Genomic DNA, 20,282 nt, shown 5'->3' with positions numbered 1-20,282 from the left:
GAGCCACTAAAAAGCAACCGACAACGAATCCCAGTACACAAGGAAGCAATAGAATGAGCTTCAAAACAACCAGATTGATGATTATCCTCCCCCCCAAAGGTACGAGTAGCCTTTCCTAAGGAGTTGACTCAAGTGCTCGAACATCTTCAAGGTGGCAATGAAAGTGCTCCAAAGTCAGAACAATAAGTGAATTTTGATGCCCAACCTCAAAAGATGTAAAAGATACTTTCTGGCTTCTCAGATTTTGCTTCCTAATGAACATCATGATGCATTGCCAAGTATTGACAAGGATGAAAATCTGAGAGTGTCCTATGAAATAATTAGTAAACTTCATTGAGGACAAAGGTTTTCCAGAACTCAGCAATCCAATTCATCATAAATATCATGACTAGGATATAGACCACACAATAATAGGACCTAGAAGTGGGTGAATTCCTAATCCATCAAAAGGCGCTAACACCGCACCACCATGACAAGCTGAGCAGAATTGGTACAGCGAAGTGTTCATACTCATTCCTCATGTGTACAAAGAATATCCTTTACTGAAGGGGCATTCAAATGAGTTACAACTCTTTCGCTTGAAGAGGTGGTTCAACAACATGAAAGTGACAATGTTATTGAGGTTTATCGATCTAAAAGAGAACTAAGCCGAGTATTGGACAACAAAACTAATTGCCAACAATGTCCTTGAAGAAGCTGATCGATACTTTGAGTTCCAACAATCCTCTAATGAAGACCAAATGCTACTTAAGCTACTTACAATGCTTCAATCAATTTAACAAGCCAACAATGCCCACAGAAATCAATGCAATTTCATTGTTAAGTAGAAAGGGCAACAAAAAGCAAGCATGGACAAGAAACTCATAACCACCAAACTCAAATCGGTCGAGTTCTTTTAACAGTGGGATAATGATACAACACTTTTGAAGTATGTAATTCATCTCAATGTCCATTTATGGTGATCAAAAACTGAAATCGAAAATCCATTCAAGATCTATGAAATTCATCTCTACATATTTTTTCTAATTCCAGCATTTTGGGTCTAAATCATGGCTGATAGCATATTGAGAAATTTAGTTACTAATTGTAGCATCAATTAGGTTGAGGCCTAATTAGGAAAAGTTATGTCTGCAATTAGAAAATAGTTTGTTGTTTTTTTTAAGAGTCTAGAAAGATTATTTCCTTATTAAATCATATTAGTAAACAAAGATTTAAAAGATAAAGTAGTTGAAGTCAAGACTCAAGAGAGTAGGTGATAGGCTGCTATTAATTAAATATATATTAGGGGAAGAGATAATTTACGTAATTAGTGCTTATGCGAAACAAGTAGGACTAGAGGATAGAATTAAGAGACAATTTTTTGAGAGGACATAGATGGACTTGTCCAAGACATACCACATGGAGAGAGGACCTTTTTAGGAGGTGACTTAATGGATATGTAGGAGAGGATAGTAGACGATATGAAGGGGTATATGGGGGATATGAGTTTGGTGAAAGAAATGAGATGGGTGAAGCAATACAAGATTTTGCTATGGCCTACGAACTAACAATAGCAAACACTTACTTTACAAAGTGAAATGAACATTTAATAACCTAAAAATGTGGATCACATAAAAACCAAATGGATTTCTTCGTAGTTAAGAAGGTAAATCGACCATCATGTAAAAACTGTAAAGTTATCCCAGAAGAGAGTTTGACTGCCCAACATAGGCTCGTGCTTATGGATGTTTGCATAAAGACATGAATCAGAATGGGTGAAATAAAGAGGTGTCTAAGAACTAGGTGGTGGAATTTAAAAAATGAGAAAATAGACTTATTTTAAGGATAAATTAGTTAAAGAAGGAAAATGGAATTCTAAAAATGAGGTCAATATTATGTGGAATGAGATGGTTGACTGCGTTAAGAAAGTGGCAAAAGACGTTTTAGGAGATTATAGAGGGAAAAGAAATTCTGATAAGGAAATTTGGTGGAGTGATGAGGTTCAAAAAGCCATTAGCGAAAACGATCATGTTATAAAACTTGGCAATGTAATAGAAACGATCGAAACTTAGAAAAACATAAAAATGCTAAGAAAAACGTTAAATAAATAGTAAGTAAGGCTAAACTTAAAGCATATCACATCTATGCAATAAACTAAGAACAATAAAAGGTGAAAAAGATGTCCTCAAATTAGCGAAAACGAGAAAGAAAAAGTATAGGGATCTAGACCATATTAAATACATCAAGAGTAAGAATCAAAGGGTCTTGGTGACGGATGAAGAGGTCAACGAGAGGTGGAGAGTTTATTTTTAAAATTATTAAATGACGAATACAATGGGAACATAGTGGTAGAAGGAACTGCTGGCATAAATGAGGGCACAGGTCATAGATAAATTCGTAGGATTAGGCTATTGGAAGTGAAAAAGCTTTGAGGAGGATGAACATAGAGAAGGCTTTAGAACTATATGGTATCCCAATAGAGGTTTGGAAGTGCATGGGGGAGATTGGCATGACTGGCTAACCAAGTTGTTCAACAAGGTGTAGAGAACAAAAAAAATGCCAGATGAATCGAGGAAAAGAACTGTTGTGCTTATTTACAAGAACTAAGGAGAAATAATTGTGCGAACTACCAAGGGATCAAACTTATGAGCCACTATGAAGTGGTGGGAGAGAGTGATTGAGCAACGACTAAGGCATAAAACGAGTGTATCAAAAAACCAATTCAGTTTCATGCCAGGGAGGTCAACAACTAAAGTATTTTCTTACTTAGGCAACTGATTGAGAAATTTAGGGCGAAGGGAAAAGACCTCCACATAGTTTTCATTGATCTAGAGAAAGCTAATGAAAGAGTACCTCAAGATTTGATTCGATGGGTGTTGAAAAAAGGAGCCTCCAGACACAACATCGACTTGGTGAGAGATACATATGAGAGAGTGCTAACTAGTGTACAAACAACTGGTAAAAAGATGAATGAGTTCCCAGTGGCAACAGGTCTGCATCAAGGGTCAACATTAGGCCCATACCTCTTTGCCTTAGTAATGGACGACTTCACTAGGGACCTACAAGATGAGATACCGTGATGCTATTCGTGGACGACATAATTTTGATTGATAAGATCCAAAATGGCATCAACACAAAGTTAAAACTTTGAAGGGATGCTCTAGAATCTAAATGTTTTAAAATTAGCCGAACTAAGATAAAGTATATGAAATGCAAGTTTAGTAATAATAGGAATAGAGTCGAGAAAGCAGTTAAGATTGACCTACAAGAAATATAAAAAAGAGCGCACTTTCGATATCTTGATTCGCTAATCTAGGAAAATGGAGAGATTGAGGAAGACGTCTTACATAGAATTAAAGCTGGATGGGCAGTGGAGATGTGCAACTGAAGTTTTATGAGATCACCAAATACCAATGAAGCTCAACGGCAAGTTCTATAGAATGGTTGTGAGACCAGCTTTGCTTTATGGGGCGAAATGTTGAGCGGTCAAGAAACAACATACCCATAGAATGAGTATAGCTAAGATGGGGATGTTGAGATGGATGAATGGCAAGACAAGAAGGAGAAAAATCGGAATGAACACATTCGGGAGAATTTAGGTGTGGTACCAATAAACGATAAGATGAGAGAAAGTGGACTTAGGTAGGCTGGCCATGTGTTGCGCAGACCCAATATAACACCTACTAGAGGTGCGAATTAATTAAGTGGAAGGCTTAAAAAGGACATAGTTGGAAGTAGTGAGAAAAGATAAGGCAAATTATAGCCTCACTGAAGGTATGGCCTTTATTAGAGTAGAATGGCGGACCATGATTCGTGTAGCTGACTCCCATTAATTGGGAAAAGGCTCTAACGATGATGATGATGATGAAAGGAAGCATTGGAATGAGCTTCAAAAAAAAAGCAACAGATGATTCTCCTCCTTTTCCCAAAGATATGAGTAGCCTTTTTGTATAGAGTTGATTCAACTGCTAAGCATCTTCAAGGTAGCAATAGAAGTGTTCCAAGCTTTGAGCACTAAGTGAATTTTGTTTCCCAACATCAAGAGATGCAAATATACTTTTCAGCTTCTCAGATTTGCTTCCTAATGACCATGATGAATTGCTTAGTACTGACAAGGATGAAAATCCTAGAGTGTTCTCCGAAATGATTGGTAAAGTTGATCAAGGACTAAGGTTTTCCAGAACTCAGCAATCCAATTCATCATAAATATCATGATGAGGATGAATACCAGACAATAATAGACCTAGAAGTGGGTGAATTCCTAATCCATCAAAAGGTGTTGACAACACACCACCATGACAAGTAGAGTAGAATTCACACGACAAAGTGTTTATACTCAATTCTCATATGTTCAAAGAAGATCCTTTTCCTAAGGGTCTTTCAAATGCGTTACAACTCTTGCTCTTGAAGGAGGTGGTTCAACAACATGAGAGTTGAATGATATTGAGGTTCATAGATCTAAGAGAGAGCAATAACATTCTCAAAAACAAAAAGAAGAAATAGAGAACTAAGCCAAGTACTGAACAACAAAACTACTTGCCAAAGAAGTCCTTGAAGAAGCCAACCAATAATTTGAGTCCCAACAATCCTCTAATAAAGACCAAGTGCTACTTAAACTCCTTACAATGATTCAATCAATCTCACAAGCTAATGATGCCCAAGGAAATCAATCCAAATTCCTTATCAAGTAGAACGAGCAACCAGAAGCAAGCATGGACAAGAAGTTGTTCTGTTAAAGGTGGGAGAATGATAAAATTGAAGGACGTAATTCACATCGATGTTTGTTTATGGTAATCTAAAGCTCAAATCGAAAGTAACCTCAAGATCTATGATAATCTAAAGCTCAGATCGAACGTAACCTCAAATCCAGCATTTTGGGGTCTAAATCATGGTTCAAAGCCTAATGAGAAATTTAGCTACAAATTTTACTATTAATTAGATTTAGGATTAATTAAGAAAGTTAGGTCCTTTTTAATTTTTAAGTAACCAAATTTGCAACTGAAAAATAGTTTTTTAAGAGTCTAGAAAGGTTAGTTCCTGGCTTTGTAAGGGTCAGGTTTCTAAAGCTAGAAAGGAACTAGTTGCCTAATTTTGAAACCCTCTAACAGATTAAGAAGTTAAGGAAAGCAGATACAGCTGGAGTTCCAAGCTAACTCAAAAAAACATGGATTCAAACCTCTACAAGTACCCATATAGGCCTGCCTAAGACAAAAACCAATTCAATTTGACTAATAAATTTTGGATTTCAATGTGGTTGGAGACCACCTTTAGAGAGGATATTCCACAAGTCTTTATGCAGACAGTGTGATTGTACAACTCCAGCCTAGGATTGGGAGAGTCTCCCTGAAAAGGTTAGAGCCCATTTTCTATGTTTGGGTGGGTAGTTTCCCCAAGACCTTAGCTTGTGCTTTGAAGGTTCTACCCATGTAAGCTTCAGCACCTTCTTCTATACCTCTCACATGACACTTCCCCATCCAAGAATCCCTTAACTGAATTTATTACCCTTTTATACCAAATCAAATCACCCCTTTCCCAAGCCCTAATAACATACTCCTTCGTAAATGCATCACCCAAATTCCTAAGCCCTTCAAATCTAATTAAGCCCCAATCTCACCTCTTCCTTCAAATGCAGCCATAACCTTTACTGGACCTGCAATTTTCCAGTAACTTCAACCCCCTCAACTCCATCTAAACCTAACCTTAATTGTTGCCCTAATTATACCTAACCCTCCCTATCACCTCACCTTTAATCCTACCTTAACCTTAGATTCCCAATCCTATGCAAAGTTGGAGACAACGACAATTTCCAAAACCCTGCTGTCCCATTTTCTTAAGCCACCTCGCATGTTTCACTCATATAGGAGCCAAGTCCCCTTCGTTAATTATCAAGTAAAGCTTGAAGATGCCAAGTACTTCAATGACTCTTCTTAAGAAGATCCATAGCTTTATAAAGTTAGAACAGTTTCTTCATTAGAGAACAGAGAAGGGAAGGAGTACCATAAGATTTCTCAAATAATGGTTTGAAGTCACTGGCCTCATATTGCAGCCCTACACACATGAAGAGCTAAGTCAGCATGTCACTAGCTACTGCTCCATAGTAGTGTACCGTAGGCTTCTCTACCTAGAGGATGCAAATCAACAGCACTCATGTCTTTAATCCAACATAAGAACGAATATGGCAAGCTAGCATCATCACATCATCATCACCACCATCATGATGATGATGATCATCATCATCATCATTATCATTATCATTATTGTTGGTGTTGTCATTATTATTATTAATTTATTTTTATAATTAGTTCCAATGACCGACAAGTTGTGAATGTTCCTCAACTCTCAAAGAGCATCCCACCTTTGATATGGTTTATAAGGGAGTTGCAAGATAAGGAAGATACTGAGGACAAAGGGTGCGTGAGAGGGTGTTTCCTAAAAATTCATGTTGTAGCCACGACACGCAAGGAAAGTTGCTTGTTTCAATGTGCTAACATTTCTAAAACAAGCATTGTGCCCAATACTGCATATTTCTCCCGATGAAAGGGTCAATCTCCACTAGGTAAAAGTAGTAGTTCTACTCAATGTGCTAACATGCAATTGAAAGTTGGCAGCCCCTGAATCAATGTGCTTACATTTCTAAAACAAGAACTATGCCCAATACTGCATATTTTCCCAATTAAACGGCAAACAAGCTCCACCATATAAGATGGAGCAGCCCAAGATATAAGCAGTACTTCTACCTCCACTTGATGTTTTAAAGCTTCTCAATGTCCTCGGAGAGGTCACTCTTAGTGAAACTATAAGTTCGAAGGAGTGAACCTCATCAGTCAGCAATCATCAACCATGCACACTACAAGTGAAGAACAAGATACCAGGGAGTGATCTCAGCTATTCTCAACTGAGTCACCACTCTTCTCGTGTCAATCTTGGATCAAATTATTGCAAGATATGAAATATCACTTTTTATAAGTTTATGTCAGAGACATATCATTTGTATAAACAGCAACGGCGACACTTCATTAACAACAGAAAACCCACCACCATCCCCTTACAATATATATTCAGATGCTTGGGAACCCACTCCCACAGCATTGACTTATCTGTACGTTTGGGGACCCCATCGATATGAACAACAAGGAAAAGCATGTAAATACATCTGATTAATTTCACCACAATCCTGCCATGTGATACATTTAGATCCAACAAAAATAACTCACTGCTAGCGAGAATGAAAAACTAAAAGAGGATATGATTTACATCACATCCATGCAATGGTCCCACTGCAGTTATATTCCAAAATCCAACAAATGTACTTCAGCTTTGAACTACGAAAAGAAAACAACTTTAATGAAAAATACCTATCAAATTTGTAGCCATGAAGTAATGACTCAGCAAGAATTGTCTTTGTAGATGTGGCCAAACACCCAAGCAAGGCAGCAAAAAATCCAAATATATTAAAACTGAGCTCTGTCACAGAGGTAAGAAGAATGCCCCCCACAATGGGTACTAGAGCAGTCCAAATGCGCCAATCAAAATACTTTCTCCATACGAGCCATTGTAGGAAGACTGCATTGAAAGGGTCAAGTATTGGGGAGCTGAAGATTACAATACCATAAATTTTATGATTCATGTAAAAGATAAAAGAGTGCAGAGAATGATCTCATGGGAGAATTTAACTAACCTGTTGTGGCTGGAGTGAAAGACTTTATAGTCTGCATGAAAGAAACTGGAATATACCGCAAGCTCACATTTCCCAAGACTATGTTGATACAGAACACAAATGACATGGGAAATATCCTTCTCCAACGATCTTCAGGATCTACCTCAATAAGTGGTTTTAGCTTCAGCACCTTGATTGCCAAATATGCTCCAATAGCAGAGCATATAAAGTGAATGCAAGAGACCGTCAAAGGAAACTTGAAATCCAACTTCTGTGCATGTCAATGTCAGAAAAACATCCATATAATTTCTAATCATGATAGTACAAAACAATGTACTCTAAATATATTTCACTTCTAATTCAATTTCTTCAAAAGCAAACGAGAAAGCCATAAAATAGCAACAGAAAATTCAATGCTAATCGTCATCAGTACAAGTGCAAGCAGAGAATGGAATTCCTTACAAACATAACTTATGTAGATTGCATTTTGAGAATGCCCTTTGACGCCAACCAGCCAAACAATCATATAACATAACAAATTGCAGAAAAAAAGAGCAACCACCTCTCACATCACAAATCACGGTGTAAGGATAAAAACCCAAAGCCATTCAACCTACCTAGAGAACCCCAAAAGCCTAGAGCAATCAAATCCTATTTTACATATAGAAAGCGACAACATCTCTCTCATAGTAAACTCTAAGGGTAGAAGGGAAAAGCAAAATCACAAGACCAGTTGTCTATTTGGAAAATTTCAGAATTCCAGAGGTATCTTTAAGAGTTGAATTTCACTCATAATTTGGGAGCAGTTTCCATACCATTTGCCTTCCTGCACCCATAAGTAATTATAGAATAGGCGAAGAGATAAAGAAAATGGGTTAGACTCAGCCACTCGCTTTCAATTATTCACCCACTAATTTCTATTTTAAACATAAATTCCTTCAAAAAGTCAGCCTTCTCATCCTGGATCTCCTTGCGACCTTGGGATGTGGATCACCATAAAAGGAGTCATCAAATGACACATTGATTGGTCAAAAGGCTCATGGGAGCCTTCTTGACTAGTCAAAGGACTGCCCGGTGCATTATTCTCCCCCTGTTTGGAAGAACTCGACCTCGAGTTCGGCTCTTATTGCTACCTCAGGTCTGTGACTCAAAAAGATCAGCAACATTGAACACATTCAAGGTCTCAATCTCAGCTGGACGGTCAATCTTATAGGCATTACTCCCTATCTTCTTCAGCACTCAAAACAGTCCAATCTTCCTATCATTCAGCTTGTGGTATTTGCCCACAGGATGCCTATCTTTGTGTATATAACAATCACCAAATGGCCCACCTGAAACTCTTTGAATCACCTATGTTTATCTATAGCTTCCTTGTACTTGGCAGTGGCAATCTCCAAATTAACTCCAACCTGGTTATGCACATCCTTCATGTGCTCAATCATACTGCTAGCATCTAGGTGTCCTTCCCCATTTGGTAGAGAAGCCAAATCCAACATATGGACAGGATTACACCCATACAAGACCCCAAATAGGCTCTTACCACTTGACCTACTAAAGGCAGTGTTACATACACACTTCACTCTCCCATTTATGTCGCGTGTCAACATGTTGACACTCAAAGACATGTGTCGACCGCCTAGACACGGATTCGACATGTTGATTATATATGTCGAGCTGTTTCGTGGTTATCAGTACGTATCGACACTTTTTATAAAGTGTCGTCATATTTTTTGCACTTAAGGCCCAGTTTGGATGTCAAAGAAAAAAACATTCACATTGAACAAAAAAGCAATATTTTCCCTCCTCAATTGAGAAACATTATCGGTTTATTTTATTATGTTAGTAGACTGTTTGGATTATAGTTGTTGGAAACATCTATGATTCCAAATCGTTTCTGAAATCAGAATCTCGTGTATCAGAAGTTTCAAAATCTAGGAATCGTTGTCCGTACAATTCGGATTTGAGAAAAATGATTCTCATTATTGCGGAATCGCAATTCAAAAAACTAGGAATCGTGTTCCCTATTTGCAAGAATCGATGTCCCTTCATGCTGGAATCGTGTTTCATACCTATATCGAATCACACATGACCCCACTTGTTTCGGTGGTTGTTGGAATCGTGATTCCTAAAAATATGGAATCGTGATTTCTAAAAATAAAGAATCATGACTCCTAAAATTTTGGAATTGTTGTCCCCATCAACTTCAAATCAACATTCTCACCATTCCGAAATCATGATTCTCCCCATATTGGAATCGAGAACCTCCCCTTACTACAATTGCGAACCAATTCCCTCCGATATATGAGAGAAGTATTCAAAAAATATATAAATTTATCCATTACTACAAGATCGCATTTTGGTCTGTATATACTCAATCCAAGACTACAAATACTAATGTCAACCTTTATGATATCTTTGTGGACAATCCCATACAATAGACTCAGTCTACCGATAACCCTAATATGCCTACAAGATCTGAAGCTAGTCTACAACATACAAGGAGTGGAAACAAGGGCAAGCTCCCTTTATCTCCTTTCCTTGAATTATAAAATATGTTCATAACATAATAATTCTTCTTTGTTAAATGTAGTTTTGAGTCTTTTTTACTTTTGAAAATTGAGTTATTCAATTTTTAGTCAATTTCTCTGATATTTAATGATTACTTTAACCTAAAACATCACACAAGGCACTTCGCTCATATCCTTATTATCTTCTTATTTTACTTAAAAAAACGAATTTTTATCCTCTTATTCAACTTGAAGAAATGATGATATCGATCATATATTAAACATTATTACATTAGTAGTTTAGTACCCACACCATTTACCAAACATTATCAAATTTGAAGTAGAGTTCTTAAAAAGTAACAAGGAATGAAGGATGGAAATTAGTAAATAAGAAAATAAAAAATTTAACATATTAGTTATATTTTAAAATTTGATTTTATTGCCGTGTGCAACAACTTCAAATTCTCTCACACTATCATACATGTCGCGCTCACTCATGATTGAGCACACATCAAAGGGTTTCTGCTCACATATAACTCATATTTTAAATTTTGATTTTATTGCCATGTGCAACAACTTCAAATTCTCTCACGCTCTAATACATGTCGCGTTCACTCATGATTGAGCACACATCGAAAGGTTTCTGCTCTCCCTATGCTCACATTGCTTTCTGACAACATGGATTCACAATTCCTTAATACTTTGAATCAACGTTTAGCATAAGTAGAATCGCATTGTTGTGTAGCAAGGAATCACGATGTCTGATTCCAAACAACATGGATTCGCAATTCCAAAAAATTTGGAATCAACGTTTCTCACAAGTAGAATCGCATTTCATGTGTAGCTAAGAATCATAAAGTCCTCGATATGGAATCTTGATTCCGGTAATCCAGGGATCGAGATTCCTAAACTAGGTGGAATCGCGTTCCACAAAAAATGGAAACATGATTCCTTTCTTTTAGAATCGACTTTCGCCAGGAGAAACGACGAACTGAGATTCTAAAACAGAATCGCTACCCTCATAGGCGATTCAAGTAACTATAGTTTGGATGTCTATTAAAATATGAGAAGAAAATTTTATTTGCTAGATATATCTATTTGAATGCATTGCAATAAATTCTAAATTTGTATTTTTTCTTTATTTTTCTCATTACATAAAAAAGTTTTGACCAATGATCTCCCTAGAGCAGTCGAAAATGGCAGAAAAAAAACTCAAAATATGAAATTTTAAAGAAATCCCAAACTCAATTTACACAATTTCATAATTTAATTATATTGATTCCTCTCTCTCTCTCTCTCTCTAAATCTACAATTTATTCCTATAAATATACAAACAGAGAGAATGAGAGGAACCAGAAAGCAGGAGCAGGGAGAAGTTCAATATTATTATTAGAGAGAGAGTAACTTGATGGATGGGCAAAAAATGTACCTTCCTCTGCAAATGTTTTGAGGTTACAAAAAATCTTCCTATGCATACTCAGAAAACAACTTCATTAAATTTAGATAGAGAAACTCTATGTTATAGAGAAAAACTCCACCCCGAAGAATCATGGCTCCTAGAGATATCGAGCAAAACCCTGAATTTCTAGAGAGAGTAAGAGAAGGCATTTGTAAATGCGACTCAGGAAGGTTTGGGGGAAAGGCGCGAAGAAGTAAGCGAAAAAAAATCTCCATAGTTGAAGATGAGAGAAGAAAGAGCTGTGAGACCTGCTTGAGAGTGGGAGAGAGGCTTTTGTAAGTGTGACTCAAGGTTTGGGGGAAAGAGTGGGAGAGAGACTTTTGTAAGTGCGACTCAGAGCTGGAAGGTTTGGGGAAAGCCGCGAAGAGAGAAGCGAAAAAAAAATTGACCAAAAAATATTTGAGCCTAACTCAATGCTCACGTTTTAGGGCAAATTTGGCTTAGTGACATAATCTGTTTTGTTGGGGAATAAAATCTAATGGGTTATCCAAACGGTTCCCAGGTGCTATCTCAATCTTTTTTTCTTGTCATTGGAAAATATTGCAATTTTGGGTACATCCAAACTTGCCCTAAATTTTAAATTTAAAATAATATATAAAAAATTTGACATTTCCTCCTTGTCAATAACTAAGGGGTTTTTGCCAATTAAATAAGACTCCTATTAATAATTACCATATAATTAATTATTTGGTGGCATTGTACACATAAACTTGCATGGCATGGTAGCTTTTACTACCCATTAGCCACATAACATTGGTTCCATTTCTCTCCTTCACTCAATATTTTAGAAAAGCATACTACAAAGCCCATTTTGATTTTCAAAAAACCAAATTAAACCCAATTCAAATTTTGAATAGTATGGGTGGCTTTAAATAGAAAAAAAGCTTTCAATTTTTGAAAATGCATGAGTTAAAACCAATTCAAATTTCCAAAACAATGGGCATCAAATTTAAATCCCATTTTCAATTTTCAAAACAGATAGGAATGGATATGGGGTTCTTTGGACCAAAACGTTAAGGTTTATTTGTGGCCAGATTCTTTTAGGGCCAGTTTGGATGTACCCAAAATTGCAATATTTTCCAATGAGAAGAAAAAACGATATGAGTTAACAACTGCTAACTGTTCGGATAACCCATTAGCCCCTTTTCCCCAAACCTTCCTGCTCTGAGTCGCACTTACAAAAGCCTCTCTCCCACTCTCAAGCAGGTCTCACAACTCTTCCTCCTCTCACCTTCAAGCAGATCCCATCTCCCTGTTTGGATAACCCATTAGCCCCTTTTCCCCAAACCTTCTCGCTCTAAGTCGCACTTACAAAAGCCTCTCTCCAACTCTCAAGCAGGTCTCACAGCTCTTTCCTTCTCTCATCTTCAAGCAGATCCCATCTCCCAGTACTAGTTCAACTTTTGCTCTCTCTAAAAGATGGACCTTCCCATCTTTCTCTCTCTAGAAAGCCGTGCCCCTAACTCTTTCCTTCTCTCATCTTCAAGCAGATCCCATCTCCCAATACTAGTTCGACTTTTTCTCTCTCTAAAAAATTAACCTTCCCATCTTTCTCTCTCTAGAAAGCCCGCCCCTAATTTCACAGAGCTCTCCCTCCTAGATTCCCTTCTCTTATTCTCTCTAGAAATTCAGGGTTTTGCTCGATATCTCTAAGAACCGTGATTCTTCGAGTCTTGAGAGTGGAGTTTTTCTCTGTACATAGAGTTTATCTATCTAAATTTAATGGAGTGGTTTTCTGAGTATGCAGAGGGAGATTTTTTACAACCTTAAAACATTTGCAGAGGAAGGTTTGTAAAGGTCTCACCTTTTTTGCCCATCCATCAAGTTACTCTCTCTCTAATAATAATATTGAACTTCTCCCTGCTCTTGCTTTTTGGTTCTTCTCAGGGTTCTTCTCATTCTCTCTGTCTTGTACATTTACAGGAATAAATTGTAGATCTAGAGAGAAGAATCAATATAATTAAATTATGAAATTGAGTAAATTGAGATTGGGATTTCTTGTCGATTTCTGTAAAATTTCATATTTCGAGTTATTTTCTGCCATTTTCGACTACTCTATGGAGATCATTGGTCAACTTTTTTATGTAATGAGAAAAATAAAGAAAAAATACGAATTTAGAATTTATTGCAACGCATCCAAACAGACATATCTGGCAAATAAAACTTTCTTCGCATATTTTAATAGACATCCAAAGAGTCTACCATAATAAAATAAAACGATAATGTTTCTCAATTGAGGAGGAAAAAAATTGCATTTTTTTTCAACGTGAATATTTTTTTCTTTGACGTTCAAACTGGGCCTTATATATATTTTGAAATGTTAATTATACTTTGTTGAATTTGAGCTTGGTTCATTCTAGGAAAATATTAATAGTCTACAAGCATAATTATGAAAAATATTAAACAAAATATTATATGTATTACTAATAAGGCTTTAAAAAAAGCATCATTCTAAAACAAAAAATAGAAATGTCTTTTATATTTTTCTACATAAAATAAATTTATAGTTGTACAGACGTGTCGAGGCCGTACTGGGTTTTTTGGTCAAAGTACTAGCCACTCAAGACATGTACTAGACACCACACCCATATCGGTGTCTATGCAACACTAACTACGGGAATTGCTGTAAGCGAACTAGGGTTGTTGCAAAGCCAAATCCCACGGTCCCTTCTTGTCACCCACTATGCTCCGAAGTAGGTTACCAAAGGTTCGGTTAACCACCTCAGTATGACCATCACTTTGCGAATGATAAGCATTGCTAAACTGTAGCTTGGTAATCATCTTGTGCCATAAAGTTTCCCAAAAGTGGCTAAGAAACTGGTATCCCCATACGATGCAATCGTTTTGGGAATCCCATGAAGTCTCACCACCTCACAAAAATAAAAGTTGGTCACATGAGTTGCATCTAGAGTCTTCTTGAAAGCAATGATGTGGACCATCTTTGAAAACCTGTTAACCACAATAAATATAGAGTCCATTCCTTGTTGAGTCCACAGAAGTCCCAACACGAAGTCCATGCTAACATCTTCCCATGGTACATTGGGAATGGGAATTGGAGAATATAAACCTATGTTCTGATGCTGCTTCTTTGCAACTTGACACACTCTATACCTCTCCACATGCCCAACCACATTTCGCCTAAGTTTGGGCCAATAGTACCTCGACTCCACCAACATAATAGTTTTGTCTCACCCAAAGTGTCCTCCAAGGCACCCACCATGTAGCCTTGAAATAAGGACCTCTTTAAGAGAATCGACGGGAATAAACAATGATTCCCTTTGAACAGAAACCATCTTGTACCACATGCCTCCTACAACTCCACCTTGGTGCTACGCCCAAATCTCTCCAAAATCATCATCATGTAGACTATCAAACCTTGTCACCATAGCTGCCATAGTGGTCAAAAGTGAGGCTCTGCGACTCAAGGCACCCCGACACCATAGCTGCCAGCCTTGTGATGAATCACAATGGTAAACTCCAGCAAATATGCCACCGACCTAGCATGCCGGCAGGTCAGCTTATGTTGCTCATTAATATACGTAGCGCCTCATGATCTGAAAATAAAAGAAGCTCCCGCTAAACAAGAAAATGAGGTCAGTGTCTCAAAGCCCGAATGATTGCATAAAATTCCACCGCATATTTGGAGTACTGTCAGCACATATCATTCAGCTTCTTGCTAAAATATGCGATTGGTCTACCCTCCTGGCTCAAAACAGCCCTAATGCCAACATGCAATGCATCACACTCTAGCTTATCAAAATCTAGCAATGCTAACACGGGTGCCTCAGCCACGGCTGGCTTAATCCTCTCAAAACTCTTTTCTGCTTGTGGTCTATTCGAAAGAACCCTTCTTCAAATAGTCAGTGAGTGGTACTATGATGGTGCTCAATCCTTTAATGAACCGTTGATAAAAAATTGGCCAGGCCATGGAAACTACGCAGATCATGGATGTAAGGGTGGGCCATTCTCTTATCGTTGCCACCTTTCTCTCATCCACCTTGATTCCCTTAGCGAAAACCACGAAATCCAAGAAAATTAAATTGCTGGTCATGAATTCACACTTCTTCATATTTGCATACAGCTGCTCCCCTCATAACAACTCCAACACAGGCTTTAGAGGGTCCATGTGTTGCCTTTCACTAGTGTTGTGTATGACGATATCATCAAAGTATACCAAACTTTTCTATATATGGCTAATGGACTTGGTTCATGAGCTCCATAAAGGTGCTAGATGCATTTGATAACCCGAATCGCATAACCAGCCACTCATACAATCCCTCTCATGTCTTAAACAACCTCTTCCATTCATCACCCGACCTGATTGTGATTTGATGGTAACCACTTCTCAAATCTATTTTAGAGAAAATCGTAGCCCCTACCAACATGTCCAACATATCATCCAAGCGCAATATCGAAAGGTGGTATTTTATGATGCTTTTATTAATTACCCTGCTGTCGACACACATGCGCCAAAAACCATCTTTCTTGGGTGTCAACAATGCTGGCACTGTGCATGGGCTCATGCTCTCCCTGATAAATCCCTTTTTTAGCAACTCTGAAACTTGCTTCTGTAACTCCTCATGCTCCTTGGGACTTATTCTATAGGCTGCTTTATTTGGGAGGCTAGAACCAGGGATGAGGTTGATGTGATGTTGGATGTCTCGCATAGGACGCAATCCCTCTGGTAGATCATCCATTATGACATCATTGACCTCCCTCATCAATTGCTCTAGCTTAGGAGGAACGGAACTAATGGGCTTTTCTTCAACTAGCACTACAACATACAACACACACGACTCACGCAAATCCCCCATGAACTCTGTCAAAGATAAGGGATTAGTGTTGTCCTCTTCTGATTTTGAAGAACTTTCCATCTTAGAGAGTTCCAGAATCACTTTAACTCCAACCTTCACAAAGGAGTAAGACTTTTGAAACCATCATGAGTGGTATGCCTATCATACTGCCATGGTCTCCCCAACAACAAATGGCAGGCGTCCATAGGCACTACATCTCCCCATATTTCATCTTTGTATTTTTCCAATTGAAAAAGAAACAAGACATCGTTTAGAAACAACTACCTCAACACCCTCCTTGAAGCATGCAATTTTATAAGGCTTTGGATGGTTTTTTGTCTTGAGCTTAAGCTTGTCAACCATCTCCTGAGAAACTATGTTTCTGTAATTCCCTCCAATGACTAGATTACACACATTCCAATATACAATAGAACGTGTATGACAAATGTTTGTGCGCAACCAGTCATTTTCCGCCACGACCCAAGGCATAGTCATGCTGCACCAGATCACTAATGCCTCCTCATGATCACTATAAGCCACTTTTAGGTCCTCTTCATCAACAAGCTCATCATAAATGGGATCACCTTCAAAAGAATGCTTCCTATCCTCATCATAAAACTCCTTAAAAATGTTAACAAACTTGCGATTTGGGCACTATGATGAGACGTGCACAATCCCCAAACACTTGTCGCACTTGATGTTGCTACTGACACCCCTTTCAGGTTGCCCTACTCCTGAACAACCCCTTTTTAGTCCAAGGCACCTTGCTGGTTGGCTGTTCCAGTATGCGCGATGTCGAACCAGCACCAGTAATGCTACCTTTTCTTCCAAAATCACCACCACAGGGAGTTGCCCTATTTCCCCCATCACACGCACTTGCGCCCCACCTGTTCGAGGGTTGTTTTTGCTGAGTTTCAACCCTCTTTGCAAGGTCATAGACCTCATCAAAGGTCCAATTCTGCTGTAAAACTACCATATCTTTAATTGATTGGTGTAATTCATTCAAATACCTGCCAATGGACTCCTCCTCCCACTCAATCACATCACTACGGGCAGTCAAAAGGTGAAACTCATCTGTGCATTCATCTACCAACCTATCTCCTAAGCACAACACATGCATCTTTCGATACAAAGACTGCAAATGATTTTTAGGTACATATGTTTCCTTGAATTTCTTTTTCATCTTCTCCCAAGTATTAATTTTGGGTTTTCCCATTCTCTCTCGTCTTGCTTTCAGTTGTTCCCACCACACCAAAGCACCTTTATTCAATTTAATGGCAATAATCCTCTCTTGTTTTTTTATTTTTTTGAGAAAAATAATCTTCACTTGTTTATTTTCTGGCACATCCTTGTAATCAAAGACCCTCTCTATTGTGTTTAATCAATATATAAAGTCATAGTCTATAAAGTAATCTGGCTGTGACTTTCCTTAAAAATCAGGAATGTCTACTATTAGATCTATGGATTTTGAGTGTTGTCTATACCTCCAAAGAAACTCTTCTTCACTCGACTCATCCCACTAAGCAGGATCATGAACGGGGTTGTACTCAACATCGTCTTGGACAACAAAACTTCATCTATCTCACAATCGATGCCTACAAGCTGCCTTGTAAGTTCTTGAACTTGTTGTCTCAGATACCATCTCCTGACCCTGCTCATCACGAGGTGGATCCATATGAATATCCCCGCCTCGACCTCGTCTTGCTGCTGCTATAGGTCCATCAAAATCACAATCCCTAGGAAGAGAACCAACAAGTTCTAGGCTGATTAAGCAAAACTTAGCCTAAAATCAGCTAACCCTACACTTGGCTATATATTCTCATCTTTGTTACTGAAGAAAACCTAGGCTCTGAATCCAATTGATGAAGAAAAATAGGGAAAAGAGGCAAAAAACAGTTCAATAACCATCACAACATGCCAAATTTGAGTGGAACTAGCTTTCCTAGCACAAAAAAGTGACTCCAAAACCCTGGATAGGGTTTGCTGGCAGTATTCACAGTTTGTTCTTAAAATTCACACCACAAAAGTATTATTAAAAACCCTAACGCCCTAGGTCCTTTTATTACGTTATGATAAAAAAAAAATCCAAAACTACCCCTCTTAAGTTAAAACATTATAAAATGCCCCATAAGTCCCTTCACTTAAATTTAATATAAAAGATCCCTAAGTGGCCCCTACTTTAATTAAAACACTATAAATAACTAGAAAATTGTAAAAACAACAATAAATGAATAATAAATTCCTTCAAAAAGTTGGCCTTCTCATCTTGGATCTCCTTGAGACCTTAGTATGTGGATCATCATAAATGGGGTCATCAAAGGATGGATTGATTCGGTCAAAAGGCTCATGGAAACCTTCCTGACTGGTCGAAGGACTGCTCAGTGCGTCATAATTTATGATGGTTTAGTTTTATAATGTTATGAAGGAAAAAGGAATACATAATTGAACATTAAAGAACACAGGACTTCAAAAGATCAAATATATTCCTTATTTTGCTGGTTTATGTGCAAAATAATATCAGAGGACCTAACTTGGTCCTGTTGATGGGAGTGATATTACAATATGCTAGACTAGTGAAGCAAGAAAGGCTTGATCTGTCCAACCCATCCACATCAGGCTTGCAATGGCCACAATCAATCTAACTTCAAAAGAACTACACACACAAATTATGCCGCTACCATTGAAACAACTGATCATCCACTCGGCTTTGATGCTATTTCTGAAATGGATGATATAAACTATATAAATTCAAATTTCTTGCTAATTTCCCTCCAAATAATAGTGACAACTCAATGAAAAAGGAAAAAAGAAAAAGAAAAATCAAGAGCATGAATTCATTGTACTAACATGATCATTCAACCCATCTAAAAGTATTCCCATTTTCTGATGGGTAAAAAGTTGCCATTTTCCAAGTAAAAAGACCCAAATTGGATTAAAAACTTCAAATTCAAAAAATCCGAGATATAACAGGTAAAAAGAAACAAGAGTTTAAAAACAAATTTTGCAGACGGATTTCAAAAAAAAAATCCCATTTATCAACAGGATTTCACAAATAAAAATCATTAACCAACGAACACCAATGCAAGAACAACCACTAGAGAATAAAAAAACCCAATCCACAGCAAACCCATAAAAATCCCCACTCAACAAAAAAATTAAATGTAAATTCACAATGATTTATCAGGAATTAAGCAAGATATAAATAAAAGAATTAACCAAATACAAAACTAAAAGATATTAATAAATAGAAAAACCTCAATTTACCTGAAAGATCCATTTGTTCATGATGATCACTGTAACATTGAAACCCCACCACTGTAGTATCGCCAAAACGGCTCGAACAAGAGCCCACTGCGCCACCATTTTCTCCTCCATATCTAGACCAAAAAGGAAAAGAACCTCCTATCCCTGCAACTCAACGGACGAAGAAAACCAACAGGCCCAATCCCATGCCAAAACTTTTCAAAATTGGGGTATCCACACCACGGCAAAAGCTCAAAAAAGGCCCAGTTAAAAAGAAGAAAAATTAGGGTTTTGTGGCTGAGTTTCAGAAAAATGTCCAAATGCAATGAAAGTAACGGGCGATGGAAGGCATGAATGATGATGGGATTTTGCAGAGAAAACTTATAGACATGTGCATGCGAATAAGGAATGTGTGCTTTGAATCTTTGAGCAAGCATAGAGTCACATGTGACACATGTCCGTGGACCCAGGTTGTGTGTTTGATCAAAGATCTATCGCGGCCGTTGAACGACTGCTCCCATTTAGACATGGGAAAGTAGAACATGCGCATCTTGTGTATGGTAATACCATTTAACTTTCTTTTGCCTCTTATATGATTTAAATTACCTAAAACATGTCACTTTTTTGCTGTTTGAGAATTGGAA

The 20,282-nt window shown here is 37.6% G+C and overlaps 1 protein-coding gene across 2 annotated transcripts in view; it reads right to left on the bottom strand.

Annotated features, from left to right (window-relative positions):
* The window catches only part of LOC18449091 (GDP-mannose transporter GONST5), a 33,504-nt gene extending 13,671 nt beyond the window's left edge, over nt 1-19,833 (bottom strand). For both annotated transcript variants that reach the window (XM_006859140.4, XM_088851674.1), the window contains exons 1-3: nt 19,660-19,833; nt 7,658-7,907; nt 7,335-7,542 (exon numbers count right to left, since the gene is read on the bottom strand). In XM_006859140.4, the coding sequence (XP_006859202.1) occupies nt 7,335-7,542; nt 7,658-7,907; nt 19,660-19,770 (569 nt within the window). In that variant the 5' untranslated portion in view covers nt 19,771-19,833. The remainder of the gene's footprint in view (nt 1-7,334; nt 7,543-7,657; nt 7,908-19,659) is intronic.
* Between the last annotated feature and the right edge of the window lie 449 nt (nt 19,834-20,282).

Source organism: Amborella trichopoda, chromosome 11, assembly GCF_054954075.1.
Source record: "Amborella trichopoda isolate Santa Cruz 75 chromosome 11, AtrichopodaSantaCruz75HAP2 v2.0, whole genome shotgun sequence".
Classification (NCBI taxonomy): Eukaryota; Viridiplantae; Streptophyta; class Magnoliopsida; order Amborellales; family Amborellaceae; genus Amborella; species Amborella trichopoda.
The sequence above is the reverse complement of the archived record's forward strand: the minus strand, read 5'-3'. Positions and strand labels throughout refer to the sequence as shown.